Below are 18,875 nucleotides of genomic sequence, written 5' to 3'. Positions count from 1 at the left end.
GCATGGAACCTCCTGGGGTCACAGGAGGAACCCATGGAGCAGCATCTGGCATTGCCCTTTGCACTGCAGCATGTCACAGAGGGAACAGCAGGGGAGGAGCAAGGTGGATCATAGAACCAAAGGTTGGGTTGGGTGAAGGGACCTCAAAGCTCAGCCAGTGCCAACCTCCTGCCGTGGGCAGGGACACCTCCCACCAGCACAGGTTGCCTTGAACACCTCCGGGGAGGGAGCAGCCAGAACCTCCCTGGGCAACCTGTGCCAGTCTCTCCCCACCCTCAACCTGTGCCAGTCTCTCCCCACCCTCACTCTCAACAATTTCTTCCTCATCTCCACTCTCACTCTCCCAGCTCAAAGCCATTGTCCCTCGTCCTGGAATTCCCAGCTCTTCTCACAAGTCCCTCCCCAGCTCTCCTGGATCCCCCTTCAGGCACTGCAAGGCTGCTCTAAGGTGTCCCTGGAGACTTCCCTTCTGCAGGCTGCACAGCCCCAGCCCTCCCAGCCTGTCCCCACAGCAGAGCTTCTGCAGCCTCTGATCACCTTGGTGGCCTCCTCTGGCCCCTCTGCAGCAGCTCCAGGTGGTTCTTGTGCTGTGTTCCCCAGCACTGGAGGCAGTGCTGCAGGTGAGGGCTGAGCAGAGCAGAGTGGAGGGGCAGAATCCCCTCCCTGTGCTGCTGCTCTCCCTGCTCTGCTGCTGTTTCGGGTGTCCAGGGGTGCCGGAGCCAGGCAGGGAAGATGCTTTGCACATCTCGCTCCCCGCGGGCACTGCACACAGCAGCAGCTCCCCGCGGAGCCCAGGCCCGGGCCGGTGCTGCCCGCTTGGGGCACCACTCACACCCCTCTTGCCGCCGGCTCCGGGCCAGCAGGGTGCGAGGCTCCTGCTGCAGGGCAGCGCAGCCGGCCCGGGGCACCGTGAGCAGAGCTTGTGGCTCGGGGCACTGGGCTGGCAGGGATGAGACAAGGGCATGGCAGAGTGATGGGCTGGAAGGGACCTCCAGAGATCATCCAACCCAAGCCCCCTGCCAGAGCAGGGCCAGCAAGGGCAGGGCACCCAGGAGCAAATCCAGGTGGGGTTTGAATGCTTCCAGAGAAGGAGACTCCACAACCTCTTTGGGCAGCCTGCTCCACACCTGCTGCCTGCAGCTGGGATGTGCCCCAGGGCTCTGGAGTCTTTCGATGCTCACTCACTGCAGGAAGGACACCGAGGGGCTGCAGTGTGTCCAGAGCAGGGCAGCGAGGCTGGAGAAGAGGCTGGAGCAGCTGGGGGGCTGAGGGGTGTTCAGGCTGGAGGAGAGGAGGCTGAGGGCAGACCTCACTGCTCACTACAGCTGCCTGAAAAGTGGTTGAAGTGAGGAGGGAGCAGCCTCTGCTTGGTGGCAAGCAACAGGAGCAGAGGAAATGGTTCCAGGCTGCCCCAGGGAAGGCTGAGGCAGGATCTCAGGAAATATTTCTGCACTGGAAGGGTTCTCAGACACTGAAATGGTCTGCACAGGGCAGTGCTGGAGTCCCCATCCCTGGGGGGTGTTGAAGCAGCCTGTGGAGCTGGCACTTAGGGACATGGCTCAGCACTGGGTTGAGGGCTGGACTGGATGATCTGTGAGGGCCCTTCCAAGCAGCTATGTTCTGTGATTCTGTAACAGCTCCTGGAGCCACCCCCACCACTGATTTCTTTTGTAAAACAAGCCAGCAGCATCCTCTAAGGTTGCTTTTCATAGAACCATAGAATCAGCCAGGCTGGCAGAGAGCTCCAGGCTCAGGCAGCCCAACCTAGCACCCAGCCCTGCCCAACCAACCAGACCATGGCACTCAGTGCCCCAGCCAGGCTTGGCTGCAACACCTCCAGCCACAGCCACTCCACCACCTCCCTGGGCAGCCCATTCCAGTTCCCTCCCAGGACAGGCTCTCCACAACATCCCATGCCACACAGGCGTGCCAGGTGAAGGCAGCAGGTGCCCTGCAGCAGGACCACAGGAGCAAACAGCTGTGGACAGCCAATGCTGCCACTCAGCACCTCGTGGAGGGAAACCACAGCCTGCTTTGCACTGTGGCCTGTGGCTTTGCATCTGCTAGGGAAGAAGCCCCAGTGGTTTCCCAGGCACTCACATGGTGCAGTTGACAGCCACTTCATCTTCCTGTGTCACGTTGGTAAGGACTCTAAAGAGTTGCACAAGAATTACAGGTAGAAACTGAATCATTACTTGGATCTCCATGGCGTGCAAACACTAAAACAGATGTGCAGAACACAGACACTTTCAGTTCAACGTTTGGCAGGAGAGAAAACATCAACAGTCCACAGACACTGCTGTGATGTCAGCACAGGCTTTTGGGGTGTGGGCTCCAGCCTGCCAGAGAACTTGGCCCCCTGGCAGCACACCCCCTGGAGCAATATCAATCACTCATAGAATCACAGAATCAGGCAGGCTGGCAGAGAGCTCCAGGCTCAGCCAGCCCAACCTAGCACCCAGCCCTGCCCAACCAACCAGACCATGGCACTCAGTGCCCCAGCCAGGCTTGGCTGCAACACCTCCAGCCACAGCCACTCCACCACCTCCCTGGGCAGCCCATTCCAGTGCCAATCACTCTCTCTGACAACAACTTCCTAACAACATCCAGCCTAGACCTGCCCTGGCACAGCTTCAGGCTGTGTCCCCTTCTGCTGCTGCTGGCTGCCTGGCAGCAGAGCCCAACCCCACCTGGCTACAGCCTCCCTGCAGGCAGCTGCAGGCAGCAATCAGCTCTGCCCTGAGCCACCTCTGCTGCAGGCTGCACCCCCCCAGCTCCCTCAGCCTCTCCTCACAGGGCTGTGCTCCAGGCCCCTCCCCAGCCTTGCTGCCCTTCTCTCAACACCTTCCAGCACCTCAGCATCTCTCTGCAATGGAGGAGCCCAGAGCTGGACACAGCACTGCAGGGGTGGCCTGAGCAGTGCTGAGCACAGGGGCACAAGAACCTCCCTTGTCCTGCTGCCCACACTGCTCCTCAGCCAGCCCAGGATGCCATTGGCTCTGCTGCCCACCTGGGCACTGCTGCCTCCTCTACAACTCCTCTCTGCCAGCACCCCCAGCTCCCTCTCTGCCTGCCTGCTCTCAGCCACTCTGGCCCCAGCCTCTAGTGCTGCTTGGGCTTGTTGTGGCAGGTATTAATTCTCCTCTCCAATGTTCCCAGGCAGCTATGACCTCACTGGAGGTCATATGCTAGGGTTTGACCCTAAGAACCCAGAATTTAAGTCTGAAGCTTTGCTCTACAGGTTTTGGAGTTGCCTGTGACTATTTTCTGCAGTGACTCAATCTCATCTTCTCCAATGCCTTTGGAGCATGGCAACCCCAGTGCCTGAGCTCTCACACTGGGACTTCCTCCAAAGGGCACAGCTTGCTCTTGGGAATGAGCTTTAAGTGACTTGGTGAAGATCACCACCCTCTTGTGCCACCCATGCCAGAATCTTGTGCCTGAATCTCACAGCAGGAGTCCAGGGAGCTTCACTTTCAGTTTTCAAACCTGCCAGTCTAATGAAAGGTTCTTAAATCTGTGTCTAATTGTTTAAATGACTGAAATCAGTGAGCCAGTGGTGGTAAGGAGCCTCCTACTCATGGCTAGCATGCAAATGTCTGCCTGGCAGAAAGGGATCTGGGGGTGGTAATAGACAGGCAGCTGAATGTCAGCCAGCAGAGTGCCCTGAAGGCTGAATGTGAGCCAGCAGTGTGCCCAGGCAGCTCGATGTGAGCCAGCAGTGCCCAGATGGCCAAGAAGGCCAAAGGCATCCTGGCTGGGATCAGAAATGCTGTGTCCAGCAGGAGCAGGGAGGGCATTGTCCCCTTGGACTCTGCTCTGCTGAGGCCATACCTTGAGTGTTGTGTTCATTTTTGGGCATCACAATACAAGAGAGATGTGGAGGTGCTGGAGGCAGTGCAGAGGAGGGCAAGGAAGCTGGAGAAGAGTCTGGAGAGTAAATCTGATGAGGAGAGACTGAGGGAGCTGGGGCTGGTAGGTTTGAGGAAGAGGAGGCTGAGGGCAGAGCTCATTGCTATCTACAGCTACCTGAAGTGATGCTGTGGAAGGCTGCTGCTGGGCTCTGCTCACAGGTCACTGGAGACAGAACAAGGGGGAATGGCCTCAAGCTGAGGCTGGGGAGGTTTGGATTGGACATTAGGAAGAAGTTTTTCATGGAGAGAGTGGTCAGGGACCAGAATGAGCTGCCCAGGGAGGGGCTGGAGTCAGCACCCCTGGATGTGTTTAAGGGTGGCTTGGCTGTGGTGCTTGGGGACATGGTTTAGGGTGAGCCTTGCAGAGCAGAGTTACAGGTTGGACTTGGTGCTCCTGAGGGGCTGTGCCAGCCTGGGTGTTGCTGTGATGCTGTGGTTCTACCTGCAGGCTGCAGTGGGCAGGGCTGGGACCTTCCCAGTCCCTTGACAAAATGCTCACAACAAACCAACCTTTTAGTGCTTAGCCCCAAAACCTGCCACCCTCTCTGCTTCTTAGAGTATTCACACAGGGTCTGAAAGGTGCCCAGCAACTCATGGTGATACATCCCCACTTGGGGAAGCAGAGCTGCTGCTGCAGCAGCACTCCCCAGACCAGGCAGTCAGGGAGGGAAACAGAAGACAGTAAAGAGCCAAGAAACAGAGTCCCTGCAGGGGCCTCTGCTGGGCCTGCTCCCAGGTCCTTATTCATGCCTCAGCAACTGCCAAAAAGCTGGGGCTGGGTCACAGGTCACCTCTAGGCAGATGTAGCTGATTGATCACCTCAGAGCCTTTCCCGCTGGGAAGAAACTAGCCCTGTTGTGAATGGATAACCTTGGAAATAGAAACTGTGCCAGGGGCTGAAAGGTTTGCATCACAGAGCCACAGAACCAGTCAGGGCTGGAAGGGACCACGAGGATCAGCCAGTCCCACCCCCCCTGCCATGGGCAGGGACACCCTACCCTAGAGCAGTCCTAGGGCGGCAGGGGAGGAGAGTGTGAGGCCACCGGAGGAGGCTTTGCCGTGAGCACCACAGGAGCCCTGCTGCCTGCTGGGGCTCTGTGCTGTGACAGGAGCAGCAGAGCGCAGCAGCAGCGGTGTCAGCAGGCAGAGGAGAGAGCAGCAGCTGTGTGCTCCGGCAGGGCAGGGCAGGGCTGCCCCCGGGGGCTGTGCGAACACAGACGACGGCACCAACAGGCGCTCTTCACCTTCAGGCACTTAACAAGCTCTCCCGGCACCTCCTTAGCTCCCGCCTGGACCAGCTGGCAGTACTGGAAGAATTTGTGCAAGTGTATGTCCTGGAAGAGACAAACAAGTTCAGTGCAGCAGCTGCAGTGCTTGGCAGCCCCTCCTCTGCAGCTTACACTCAGAAAGCTGCTGACTGACCTCTGGCAGCTGGCCGTGGCCCCATCTCACTACCAGTGGCAATCCTGGTCCCCAGGCTGCCACTTCCCAGCACTGCAGAGCTGCTCCCTGCCTTTTCCAATGGACTCAATCACTGCCCATCCCTTGGCTCCCAACTAATCTCAAGATGAAGCACGAAAGTGCCAGAAGTGCTAGAATTATCCTGTGGTTGCACTCCCCTGAGCCCCAGTCCCCACCCAGCACTGGACTGGAGAAGTGGCTGCAGCTCTGCGAGACTGCTTCACCATCTGCATCCCTCACCTCCTGCTGTCAGACTCTGCTTCCCATTCCTCTCCTTCCTCCTCCAAGGTTAAACTTGAGTACTGAGTTGTTTAACCCTAAGAAGCATCTGGGGGCGTGATTTGGTGGGGACTGGAGCCGCTGTGGTGCTCTCAGTGCTGCACAGCATCAGACTCAGCTGATGCTGAAGGCGAGTGGCTGCGCATGAAGTGCAGCTGCCTGCATCCAGGGCAGGACGACACATCCACCACCAGCACTGCTGGCAGGAGGTGCCCTAGAGCATGTGCTGGGGATCTTTGCTGCACATTGATGAAGCCTGGGGACGTTCACCACTACCGTAAGAGGGCAGGGCACAGGAGGACTTGGCAAAGCAGCTGTTGTCAGAGGAGTTTGTTAGTAAACAGCCTGGTGTCCCGGGAAGCCTCTCGTGTCCTTCTGCCTTTGGCATCAGCAAAGCAGCTCATCTGCTGAAATGTTTCCCTGGCCTTGCCAGTTGCAGTGCAAGTGGCCAGGAGAGCATCAGCCTCTCCTCAGGTTCACCAACTCATGCACCTGTCTCATCACGTCTACCACAGGAGCAGACCCCTGCAAGCCTGCCCTCATCTGCTGCTAGAGGTGTCTGAAGGCTTCTCTGCCGACACAGGTACCTCCTTCCCACAGTGCCTACAGCAGTGGCAGAGATACAGCAGTGCCCTCCTTTGCATTTGTGCTGAAAGTCTTTAAGAGCAAAGTGCTTGACCTACCTGGGTGTAAATGGTTGAGTCCAAGTGGATTCTGATTTTAAACAATGGCTTTGCTCCATCCACCCATTTCGCATCCACACCAGGCTGCTGTGAACAGACACAGCAGTGAGGAGACAAAGGCACAGCAGTGAGGAGTCAGACAGAGCACAGCAGTGAGGAGACACAGACACAGCAGTGAGGAGTCAGACAGAGCACAGCAGTGAGGAGACACAGGCACAGCAGTGAGGAGACACAGACACAGCACAGCAGTGAGGAGACACAGGCACAGCACAGCAGTGAGGAGTCAGACAGAGCACAGCAGTGAGGAGACAAACACAGCAGTGAGGAGACACAGGCACAGCACAGCAGTGAGGAGACACAGACACAGGCACAGCAGTGAGGAGTCAGAGCACAGCAGTGAGGAGACACAGACACAGCACAGCAGTGAGGAGTCAGAGCACAGCAGTGAGGAGACACAGACACAGCACAGCAGTGAGGACACAAACACAGACACAGCAGTGAGGAGACACAGACACAGCACAGCAGTGAGGAGACACAGACACAGACACAGACACAGCAGTGAGGACACAGACACAGCACAGCAGTGAGGAGACACAGGCACAGCACAGCAGTGAGGAGACACAGACACATACACAGCAGTGAGGACACAGACACAGACACAGCAGTGAGGAGACAGACACAGCACAGCAGTGAGGAGACACAGACACAGCACAGCAGTGAGGAGACAGGCACAGACACAGCAGTGAGGAGACACAGACACAGCACAGCAGTGAGGAGACACAGACACAGCACAGCAGTGAGGAGACAGGCACAGACACAGCAGTGAGGAGACACAGACACAGCACAGCAGTGAGGAGACACAGACACAGCACAGCAGTGAGGAGACACAGACACAGCACAGCAGTGAGGAGACACAGACACAGCACAGCAGTGAGGAGACACAGACACAGCACAGCAGTGAGGACGCAAACACAGACACAGCAGTGAGGAGACACAGACACAGACACAGCAGTGAGGACACAGACACAGCACAGCAGTGAGGACACAAACACAGACACAGCAGTGAGTAGACAGGCACAGCACAGCAGTGAGGAGCTGGCTGTGTGCAGACGCCTGCTGTGGCTTGGGGTGGGCCGGGGACAGGTTGCCCAGCCAGCAGAAACACCTGGCTGCAGCCACAGCAGGGCAGAGGGGTTCCACGAGCAGGTGCCCCCCCTCCTGCTCTGTGCCATCTGCAGCAGCCCAGCCCTGCACAGCAGACCTTTCCGGTAAGCTGCAGAGCCATTGGCAAGCCAATCGTGCTGCTTCTCAGCCCTAAGAACCTCAAGCTTGAGGGGCTGCCCTGCAGCAGGCACCTTCCCAGCAGAGCACCAGCAGAGAGCCAGGGCTTGGGGCGGTAACAAAAGCTCAGCTTCTCTCTGCTCCTTCTGCATGCAAATCCATGCACAGCGCTGCCCTACCCTTCGTGCCTCGGCGTCTCCCAGGCCCAGGTAGGCAGGGGGCAGGTTGGCTGACACTGGCAAATGCCGCTCCAGGGTGGCGATCCGTCCGTCCTTCAGCAGGGGCACCCAGGAGTATCCCACTGCAGAGGCAACCAGGGGGGTAGTTAGGCAAAGAGGGACACAGGCTTAGCTCAAGCTCCAAGCAGAGCTGGGGCTCAGCCTGCCAAGCTCTGCCACGCAGCTGTGCAAGCGGCGTCAGCGAGGCTGCAGCAGCTTCTACCTGCCGGCTTGGTGGCAGTCAGAGAATGGTGTCGGTTGGGAGAGACCTTTCAGACCACCCAACCATTCTCTGCCAAGGCTGGGGCCAAACCATGGCCCTCAGCACCACGGCTCTGCCTCCTGGAAACAGCTCCAAGGATGGGGATTGCACCACCTCCCTGGGCAGCCTGTGCCAGCCTTTGAGAACCCTTTCAGGGAAGAAGTTTTTTCTCGTGTCCAACCTAAACCTCCCCTGGTGCATTTCCTCTCATCCTACCATTTGTTACTAGGGAGCAGAGCCCAGCCCCCACCCCACTCCAACCTCCTTTCAGGGAGCTCCAGAGAGCAATGAGCTCTGCACTCAGCCTCCTCCACACTGCACCCCCTCAGCTGCTCCTCCCCAGCCCTGTTCTCCAGACCCTTCCTCAGCTTTGTTGCCCTTCTCTGGACCTGCTCCAGCCCCTCAAAATCCTTCTTGGAGTGAGGGCCCCAAAACCGAACTCAGCACTCAAGCTGTGGCCTCACTTCCCTGGTCCTGCTGGCCACATTCTTGCTGATTCAGGCCAGGATGCTGCTGGCCACCTGAGCACCTGCCGGCACATATTCAGCACTATAAGGTGTCAACACAGCACCCTGAGGTCTTTCTCCTCTGGGCATCTTTCCAGACACAGCACCACCAAGACCAGGACTGGGTTTGAAGGGCATAGACAGTGCATGAGCCATAGCTGTTCACCACGAGAGGGTTCCTTCAGTCACCTGGGGACTGGCTGCACGGAGAGGAATCCCTACCAGCAGGACCCAGGTGTGCTCAGTCATGCCTGTGCTTGGGGAGATGGGCCCCTGAGGCTCTGATCTCATGGGTGACTTAACTGTTGGTGCAAACCAACTCCAGAACACCTAGAGAGAGCTGCCAGACTGCACAAAGCCCTCAGCTGTGACGCAGACTTGGACCTGCCAGCTGCGTTAGGTGGCTTGCGAAGGAAGGCAATTCAGATAGGGCAGCATTTTAAACCCCAACCTTTTCCCATGTCATAGGATCAGAGAATAGAAGCATAGAATGGCTTAGGTTGGAAGGGAGCTCAAAGATTCCAAGTAGCAGTTCCAAACCACTTGTCATAGGCAGGGACACCTCCAACTAGAACGGGTCGCTGAAGGTCTCATCCGACCTGGGCTTGAAACACCTCCAGGGAGGTTGGGGAGCACAGAAGCACCCAATGTGATCACATTGGGTGCTTCTGTGCTCCCCATCCTCCCTGGGCAACCTGTGCCCTGGCCTTGAACACCTCCCTGGGCAATCTGTGTCCTAGCCTTGAACTCCTTCAGGGAGGTTGTGGAGCACAGAAGCACCCAACGTGATCTTTGATCACGTTGGGTGCTTCTGTGCTCCACAACCTCCCTGGGCAACCTGTGCCAGTCTCTCCCCACCCTCACTGTACAGAGCTTCTACCTAGCATCCAGTTTCAATCTCCCCTCTGCCACTTTTAACCCATTCCTCATCCTCTCATGACAAGCCCTTGTCAATAGTCCCTCCCCAGCCCTCCTGTAACCCCCTGTCAGATCCTGCAAGGCCCTCCAAGGTCTCCTGAAAGCCTCTCCAGGTTGCAGAGCCCCAACTCTCCTAGCCTGCCCCTTCCAACCATTTTTTCTTCCTCTTGGCCTCTGCCACTCCAACAGAAGTAGTTTAAGCAGTGAACATACCTTGAGTCTCAACGGTGTCCTGCTTTTTCGCTGTTGCCTTTGTGTTAATTTCACAGCTGACATGATAGAAGGTGAAAAGCAAATGATGCTTTTGATGGAGGTGAATTGGAAGCTCAATTTTAATCTAAAATGATACCATGAAAGAGAAGACTGGATTTTTTTTTTCAACTGCAAATCAATGGTTTCAGTTCTATGTCACAAAGGCTGCAGGCAGTTACAGGAGACACATCCCTACCCATGTCAAAACAGCTCCTGGACACCACTTCCCTCACCTCTGCATATCATCATGGGGATGTGTGATTTGGAGTGCACAAAGTGTGACAGGCACAGACAGCAGAACACAAACTCAGAGCTAGATTTCTGGCTCTGCTCTGCCTTTCTACTGAGACAAAGAGCTGGTGACTGGTTTTCACCCAGCCCTGGGAGGAAAACAGGTATGCTGCAAGGGCCCTTGGCTTTGTAACACCCAGGAAGGTCTGTTAGCTGCCAGCAGCTCGTTTTTACCTCGTCGTAGAACTCTGGGCTTTGGTTGTGGTGCAGCACAGCAGCAAAAGCGTTTGTGGTCAGGAGCTGGCCTCCAGGTTTGCCATAGATACACTGGAAACACAAATGAAGAGCTGAATGCAGGGTTGCTGCCAACCTAAAGTTGCCAACTCTGCTAGTTTGAAGCTAGCTAGAATGCTTTGGTGAGAAGAATGAGAGGCTAGGCTGTGAAAAGGAGCCAGTGGTGACGTCTGCTGCACTCATAGGCTTGCTGAGATGGACAAGAACATAAACATAGACAAGGGAGCTGTTTGCTCTCTGTCTTTGGTGCTGCACTTTTCTCTCTAACCTGCTGTCTGTCTGACTAATCCTTCTGCTTCTTAACCCCCCTGGCCGACCCTCCAAACTCACCTTAAGCCCCAGGCAATGTCTGGGGTAAGGTAGAGGAGTGGGGAGAAAGTGGGAGGGTGGTTGGGAGCCCCTCCTGGGGACTCAGGTTTCTGGGAGGGCTGCTGTGTTCCTGTGTTACCTTTTTAACCTGTCTATTCCTGCATGGCTTGTAAATACCTGCTTGTGTACTGTGCTAAGCTGTCAATACAAAGCTTCATTCTTCCATTTCCAGATCGACTGAGCCCAGTCTGAGTGATTTCCCTAAGTGTGGGGGTGCAGGGAACACCCAAACCATCACACCAACGAAAGGAAAACAGCAAGCAGGGAAGCTCAGTGCTTTGCTGCTGCCCTGCTCAGCCTGGCTGGCACACAGCAGTGAGCAAAGGGCAGCCCCACCAACAGACACCCACCTTTAATGGCTTGGCATCAGCTTCATCTGAGTCCCTGAACTCAACACAGACAGCAATATTCCTTGCCTGAAGTGGGAAGAGAAGAGGAGGGTGAAGCCTTGCTACAGGTCAGCAGCACCAGCCCAGGCCAGGCTGCTCTGCAGGCTGCTCACCTTTGCAAACACCTTCTGGTTCTCGTACTTCAGATGCAAGGGGTAGACATAGAGGTGGTTCGTGTAGACAGTGAAGGGGTAACAGTACTTGGCAACTTCTGGCACAAGCTCCTCCACTTCAACTGCAACGTCCTCACAGCTCTCCTCAAAAGGCTTTATTGGGATGTAAGAAGCTGTGACACAATCTGGAAGAGAAGGAAAGCTTGGCTGAGTGCACACCTCACAAACCTGAGGAGTACAGCCCATGGGAAAGCCAGCTCGGGGGGCTGAAGCTCTGCCACTGCTCTCAAGCATCCAGCTCTCTCCACATCATAGCACTGAGCATGTTGCCCAGACCACCAGAGCCTGGCCCATGCTCACTCAGCTGGTTAGGGGAACATTCTCCCCCTGATGGTGGTCCTCAGCTATGTTAGTAACACAGAGAAGAGAGCAGTGCACAGGCACGGCTGGGCTCTGCTCTTCTTGCCAGAGGGCACTGCAGAAGTGGCTCTGGGCAACGACAACAGGTCCTGTGAGTGACCCATGTCAGGTAGTGATGCAGTAAAACCAGAAGTGGGGAGATTCAGATTGGATGTTAGGAGGAAGTTCTTCAGCATGAGGGTGTGAGGGGCAGGAACAGGTTGCCCAGGGAGGTGGTGGAAGCCTCTTCCCTGGAGGTTTTTAAGGCCAGGCTGGATGTGGCTCTGAGCAACCTGATCTAGTGTGAGGTGCCCATGGCAGGGGGGTTGGACCTTGAGGTCCCTTCTAGCTCTGACAATTGTTTGATTCTATGATACTTTGGTTCTATGATTCTGTGATTCTTTGATTCTATGATACTTTGGTTCTGTGATTGGTTCTATGAGTCTATGATTCTTTGATTCTGTGGTTCTTTGTTTCTGTGATTCTATGGTTCTTTGATTCTGTGGTTCTTTGTTTCTGTGATTCTATGGTTCTTTGATTCTGTGGTTCTTTGTTTCTGTGATTCTATGGTTCTTTGATTCTGTGATTCTTTGTTTCTGTGATTCTATGGTTCTTTGATTCTGTGATTCTTTGGTTCCATGATACTTTGGTTCTGTGATTGGTTCTATGAGTCTATGATTCTCTGATTCTATGATTCTATGATTCTGTTATTCTTTGGCTCTGTGATACTGTGATTCTATGATACTTTGGTTCTGTGATTCTTTGGTTCTATGACTGATTCTGTGAGTCTTTGCTTCTGTGATTCTGTGAGTCTGTGATTCTGTGATTCTTTGATTCTATGATTCTGTGCTTCTGTGTCTGGGTTGGCACAGCTGCTCTGCCCAGGACCCGCACCTTGACTCCTCCAGGAAGATGCATTAAGATAGTGGTAGCTACATCACCTGGCTAAAGCAGACAGGCTACTAAGATGATGACTTGAGACTGATAATGTCTTAAGATGTGTCAGTCCTTTGCCACTCTGCTTCAGAAAGACGTTTGGTGGTTGTGTTACCTTCAATACCAGAGCACAATTCACTGAGACTCAAGTGCACCACGAGGGAGAGCTCATCTCAAGTGATGGCCTTCCAAAGCACAGCAAAAATTAAGTCCACTAAAAAAGGCCTCTGGACAGGGGAGTGACCTGTAGAACCCAGACAGGAGCTGCCCTGGGCCCACGGAGTGACACTGACATGTCACAGGTCCCTTCTTTGCCACCATTTCTTTAAGTGCAAAGTAAAGAACCCCAGTGAGTGTGCTTGTGAAGCTCCCTGGTGTGATGGGTCAAAAAAGGTACACAAGATGGGTGAGACAGTAGCAGCAGAAGCAGGCAAGTGGTTTCCTGCAGATTTAGGATGTGGTGATGCACAAACTGCAAAGCAGATGCAGCCACCAGGTAAAGCTCTGCACTTGGGCCACACCTCCCCACAGCATCACAGGGGAGGAAGGGCTGGAAGGGACCTCGAAGATCATCCAGTTCCAACCCCCCTGCCACAGGCAACTCACACCTCACACTGGATCAGCTTGCCCAGAGCCACATCCAGCCTGCCCTTAAAAACTTCCAGGGATGAGGCTTCCACCACCTCCCTGGACAACACATTCCAGGCTCTCACCACTCTCATGCCAAAGAACCTCCTCCTAACATCCAATCTGAATCTCCCCACCTCCAGCTTTGCTCCATTCCTCCCACTCCCACCACTACCTGACAGCCTGAAAAGTGCCTCCCCAGCTTTCTTGTAGTCCACTTCAGATCCTGGAAGGCCACAACAAGGGCATTTTGGAGAAGTCATCAGAAGGACTCCAGAAGGAACCCATCAGAAGGACTCCAGAAGGAACCCATCAGAAGGACTCACAGAGCAGTAGCTGTGCTGAGTTACTCACTCCTCACTGCAGCCTCAAGAGACTCTTGTTGATGAAGCAGCAAACACCCCAGAGGAGCAGTAGCTCCTGAGGCTGGAGCCATCAGCACTTACTTGTGAAGTCCAGGGGGATGTCTTGGATGCTGACATTTAACTGGGCTGGAATGACCTGCAGCTTTGTCTTCTCTGGTCTGCATTGGGGAGAAAGAAAGGAGAGCAGGAACCCTGATGAAGGCACAGGTGCAGAAGACAACAGCAGCACTTTCTGGCACTCTGTGTTTCAGGAGCTGTCAGCTCATGCTTGCACTCAGCTGTTTGAAAGTGTGTTTTAAAGTGCCTGCCCAGCACCAGCTCCTGCACTTACTTCTTGTACTCTGCTAAAAGCTTCAGCATGTCTTCATTTGAGATTTTGCTGCTGTCTTGCTTGTACAGAGGTGAGAACTTCCCTTCAGCATCCAGAGTGCCCTGGGAGTCTTTGAAAACTGGTCTGCAGGAAAGAGACACACTCCTTAGGTGCTGGCACTCAGGTCTGGGACCCAGCAGGCTGAAGCTCACCAGGGCAGAGCTTCACTGGCCTGTGCCTGCTCTGCACACCACCAGACCTACTGATTGCTCTCCCAGCTTCTCGTGGGGCTCAGAGCTCACACAGGCCCCACTGTGGCACAGAAACCTGCATGGGACATCACCCACTGCAGAGAGCCACAGGGTCACAGAAGGGTTTGCCTTGGAAGGGACCTTAAAGACCATCCAGTTCCAACCTCCTCTCATCCAACCTGGCCTTGAACACCTACAGGGAGGGGACATCCACAACCTCCCTGGGCAACCTGTGCCAGTGTCTCTCCACTCTCACTGTCAAGAATTTCTTCCTCATCTCCACTCTCACTCTGCCCTCTCCCAGCTCAAAGACATTGTCCTTTGTCCTGGCACATCCAGTCCTTGTCACAAGTCCCTCCCCAGCTCTCCTGGAGCGTCTTCAGGTACTGCAAGGCTGCTCTAAGGTTTCCCTCCAGGCTCAACAGCCCCAGCTCCCTCAGCCTGTCCTCACAGCAGAGTTTCTCTAGCCCTCTGATCACCTTGGTGGCCTCCTCTGGCCTCTCTGCAGCAGCTCCAGGTGGTTCTTGTGCTGTGTTCCCCAGCACTGGAGGCAGTGCTGCAGGTGAGGGCAGAGCAGAGTGGAGGGGCAGAATCCCCTCCCTGTGCTGCTGCTCTCCCTGCTCTGGCTGCAGCGAGCACACAGCTGGCTCTGGGCTGCCAGCCACCAGTACTGGCTCTTGGGCAGTTTGTCATCAGCTGACATCTCCAAGACCTTTCCTGTCTCTCCAGCCAGGTGACAAGGACACACTCAGCCCAGTTCCAAGCCTGGCCCACAATGATCAACACCCTTCAACCCTCCCACAAACACCAAGTGGCAAAGTATCTTCCTAGCTATGGAAATCCTCCTGGGAAAGGAGTGTGCAATGCAGAGCAGGCTCAGGACAGATGTCAGCAGGAGGCTGGGCTCTGCTGCAGCTCTGCCCTTGAATCCAAAGGCTGCAGGTGTCAGTGTCCACTAGGAACACAAACACATCTCTCCTGCCTTGCTGTGCAAACTCCTCCCTCTGAAAGACACAGGGAACCTGTTCAGGGCACAGAGCAGCTCTCCACAGCAGCCCATTCAGCTGCTTTGTCTCCAAATGCAGCAGGGACCAGTCTGAAGGCAGTCAAAGTCAGTGCCCACAGAGAGACCCCAGGGAGCCTGAGGATGCTGCTGGCTGCCAGCAGCGAGCTGCAGCCCAGAGACACCCTCCTGAAGCTGAGAAGCTGTTGCCTCAGGACAGCTTAGCTCAAGCACTCACACTGCAAGTCGAATACCACCAAATCCCAGCCCACTGGGAAAGTCATCTGGTGTTCCCTTGTCCCTGGGGCCATGAAAGTCATCAGGGGTTGGAGCACCTCTACTGCAAGGGCAGGCTGAGGGAGCTGGGAGTGTTCAGCCTGGAGGAGAGAAGGCTCCAGGGGGACCTAATAGCAGCCTGCCAGTACCTGAAGGGGCCACAAGAAGGCTGCAGAGGGACTGTTTGCAAAGGGACAGGGCAATGGTTTGAAATGAGAGCAGAGCAGGTTGAGATTGGAACGAGCTCTGCACCAGGAGGCTGCTGGAACACTGCAACAGTTTGCCCAGGGAGGTGGTTGAAGCCCCAGCCCTGGAGATATTCAGGGTGAGGCTGGACAGGGCTGTGGGCAACCTGATCCTGTGTGCTGCAGAGAGGGTTGGACTGGATGACCTTTGGTGGTCTCTCCCAACCCATTCTGTGAGTCTATGATTTCCCCATCCCTTTTGTCAGCAGCAATAGGAGGCACGGCTGAGGAATGAACTCACCTTCAGGTCTCCCTCTGGCCTGAGACTCAATGGAAGCAGCACTGCTGCACTTGAGCCGTTCCAGGGGGATGGGGGGAATGGCGTTGCTATCTCCAGTCATTCCCAAGGATTGGGAAGGAGGGGAGATGAACCCCAGCTGACTGGCAGTGCCAGGACAGGAGGTCCTCTGCTCTCCTGCCCCTGGCGGCGGCTGGCCAATTCCCGCGGCAGCACGGAATGGTGCAGCTCATCCCGGGAGCGTTCTGCCCTGACAGCAGTAGCTGCAGGTCAGCAGGAAGGTTACTGCCTTCCCAGCACTGGTTTGCTTCTAATTCTAGACAGAGCATTTCAGGCCAGGCCCCATTTGGGAACCAGAGCCAGATTGTGCCCTGGGCTGCAGCTCCGCTGATGTGGATCACTTTGCTCCTTTGCTGCTCCCATCTGCATCCCAGAGAGCTCACAGCAGCAGCTCCCACCGCGGCCGTGGCTCCTCCCAGGTGACTCACCTGGCAGCCCAGCCAAAGGGCATCCTGTACTGTCCCAGACGGCTGCACACCTGCTTGGCCACCTTATGGACCTTCTGGGCGGTCTGGAAAACACAGGAGAGGTTAATTCTGTGCCACGGCTTCCACACTGCCAGGGAGAGGAGGAAAAGAGCTCCAGGGAGAAGGACCTCTCCCTGCTCCACAGGCACACAGCACATCAGCTGTGCAAGCAGCTGCCAGACCTCCCTGCCTGTCGCATTTAGAGCTGTGCAAAGCCAGAGCAAACACATCTGTGGGCACAGTCGTGTAGGACTCCTCAGCCTGACATTCTCAGGCTACCAGAGCTTTGCTGTCCAAAGGGCAGCAGTTTCTTTTCCACAAGGAGACTGTTGATGGCTTTAGCAGCAGGGGGTGGACTAAATGATCTCCGGAGGTGCCTTCCAACCCCTACCAGTCTGTGATTCTGTGTGGTGTATCCTAAACACACTTAGGAAGTGTGCTGAGGGAATGCCATCACATACCAGGTGTCCCTTACATTGCTCTTCCAGGGCCTGGCTGCAGCAAGGCAGCAGCAGCTCTACCAGGGCAGCAGCAGCTCCACCTGGCATGTGCTGGCAGCGCCAGGGCCCTCCCTACCCATGCTTTGCATCAGTTCCCCCCACAGCATCCTGGCATTCTGCACGGAGCAAGACAGAGGCAGGGCAAGCAGACTGAAGGGGAAGTCCATTCTGCTGCTTCTGGCACGCTGCTGTCCCCAGTGGGAGTGAGCCAGCAGCAGTTGAGGGCAGGGTGAGCAGCACCTTGCAGCAGTGCAGCCTGTTTCTCTGGGGATGAAGTGGTCCTCTGCCAGCCCAGGCTTTGCCTTGGTTAAGTGCAAGGGGAAAGGTCCTTCTGACCCAGCAGCCTGTCTCTGCCTCTCTGCAGGGGAAAGAAGCCCTGCAGGGCCCAGTCTCCAGGGCAGCTCAGCTGAAACCAGCCTGAGCAGCACAAGTAGCAGAATGGATGAGTCATAGCATGGCAGGGGTTGGAAGGGACCTCCAGAGATCGAGTCCTGCCCAGAGCAGGATCACCCAGGGCAGGGCACAGAGGAACATACCCAGATGGGTCTTGAAACTCTCCAGAGAAAGAGACCCAGATAAGACCAGCAATAGCCAGAAAGAAGCTGAAGAGCAGCAAGCCCAGCCCATGCTGCAGGCAGCGCCAGCAGGCAGATGCCCTCCAGCCCATGCTGCAGGCAGCGCCAGCAGGCAGATGCCCTCCAGCCCATGCTGCAGGCAGCGCCAGCAGGCAGATGCCCTCCAGCCCGTGCTGCAGGCAGCGCCAGCAGGCAGATGCCCTCCAGCCCGTGCTGCAGGCAGCGCCAGCAGGCAGATGCCCTCCAGCCCGTGCTGCAGGCAGCGCCAGCAGGCAGATGCCCTCCAGCCCGTGCTGCAGGCAGCGCCAGCAGGCAGATGCCCTCCAGCCCGTGCTGCAGGCAGCGCCAGCAGGCAGATGCCCTCCAGCCCGTGCTGCAGGCAGCGCCAGCAGGTAGATGCCCTCCAGCCCGTGCTGCAGGCAGCGCCAGCAGGCAGATGCCCTTCAGCCCGTGCTGCAGGGAGTGCCAGCAGGCAGATGCCCTTCAGCCCATGCTGCAGGCAGCGCCAGCAGGCAGATGCCCTCCAGCCCGTGCTGCAGGCAGCGCCAGCAGGCAGATGCCCTTCAGCCCGTGCTGCAGGGAGTGCCAGCAGGCAGATGCCCTCCAGCCCATGCTGCAGGCAGCGCCAGCAGGCAGATGCCCTCCAGCCCATGCTGCAGGCAGTGCCAGCAGGCAGATGCCCCCCAGCCCGTGCTGCAGGCAGTGCCAGCAGGCAGATGCCCTTCAGCCTGTGCTGCAGGCAGTGCCAGCAGGCAGATGCCCTCCAGCCCGTGCTGCAGGTAGCACCAGCAGGCAGATGCCCTCCAGCCCGTGCTGCAGGGAGCACGAGCAGGCAGATGCCCTCCAGTCCATGCTGCAGGTAGCACCAGCAGGCAGATGCCCTCCAGCCCATGATGCAGGCAGTGCCAGCAGGCAGATGCCCTTCAGCCCATGCTGCAGGCAGTGCCAGCAGGCAGATGCCCTTCAGCCCGTGCTGCAGGCAGTGCCAGCAGGCAGATGCCCTTCAGCCCGTGCTGCAGGCAGCGCCAGCAGGCAGATGCCCTCCAGCCCCTCCAGTACCTTGCCAGGGTCGGAGTTTTTGATGTAGGGCTCGGCGCAGTGTGTGATGCTGCCCTGCAGCACCTTCTCCACTCGGGCCACCAGGAAGATCTCCACGTGGGGGTCAGTCACAGAGAAAACCCCCTGCAAAGAGAGAGAGAAGGCTGCCAGGACGCTGGGCCCCTCACCTGCACAGCTGGCCTTGGCCCTGAGCATCTGCTGCTCCTTCCCACAGCCCACAGACACTTTGCTCCAGTTGCTGCTGCAGATGTGCCATGTGGGCTCACAAGGCCTGAGCATGGTCAAGGCCTAGAATCAGAATCCCAGAAGTGTTTTGGCTGGAAAGGATCTGTTAGGTCACCCAGGCCAACCAGCAACCCAACAGCTGCCATGGCCACAGGTTTCTCCAACACCT

General features: G+C 56.4%; 1 protein-coding gene across 1 annotated transcript in view; it reads right to left on the bottom strand.

Moving 5' to 3' along the window:
* The window catches only part of DOCK11 (dedicator of cytokinesis 11), a 149,304-nt gene that overhangs the window by 72,515 nt on the left and 57,914 nt on the right, over positions 1-18,875 (bottom strand). Inside the window, 12 exon segments of the mRNA XM_064159646.1 lie at positions 2,101-2,219; positions 5,159-5,248; positions 6,338-6,424; positions 7,798-7,919; positions 9,736-9,859; positions 10,240-10,332; positions 11,019-11,084; positions 11,171-11,355; positions 13,579-13,655; positions 13,829-13,951; positions 16,309-16,391; positions 18,482-18,604. Coding sequence (XP_064015716.1) covers positions 2,101-2,219; positions 5,159-5,248; positions 6,338-6,424; positions 7,798-7,919; positions 9,736-9,859; positions 10,240-10,332; positions 11,019-11,084; positions 11,171-11,355; positions 13,579-13,655; positions 13,829-13,951; positions 16,309-16,391; positions 18,482-18,604 — 1,292 coding nt within the window.

This window comes from Pogoniulus pusillus, chromosome 19 (genome assembly GCF_015220805.1).
Source record: "Pogoniulus pusillus isolate bPogPus1 chromosome 19, bPogPus1.pri, whole genome shotgun sequence".
Lineage (NCBI taxonomy): Eukaryota > Metazoa > Chordata > Aves > Piciformes > Lybiidae > Pogoniulus > Pogoniulus pusillus.
The sequence above is the reverse complement of the archived record's forward strand: the minus strand, read 5'-3'. Positions and strand labels throughout refer to the sequence as shown.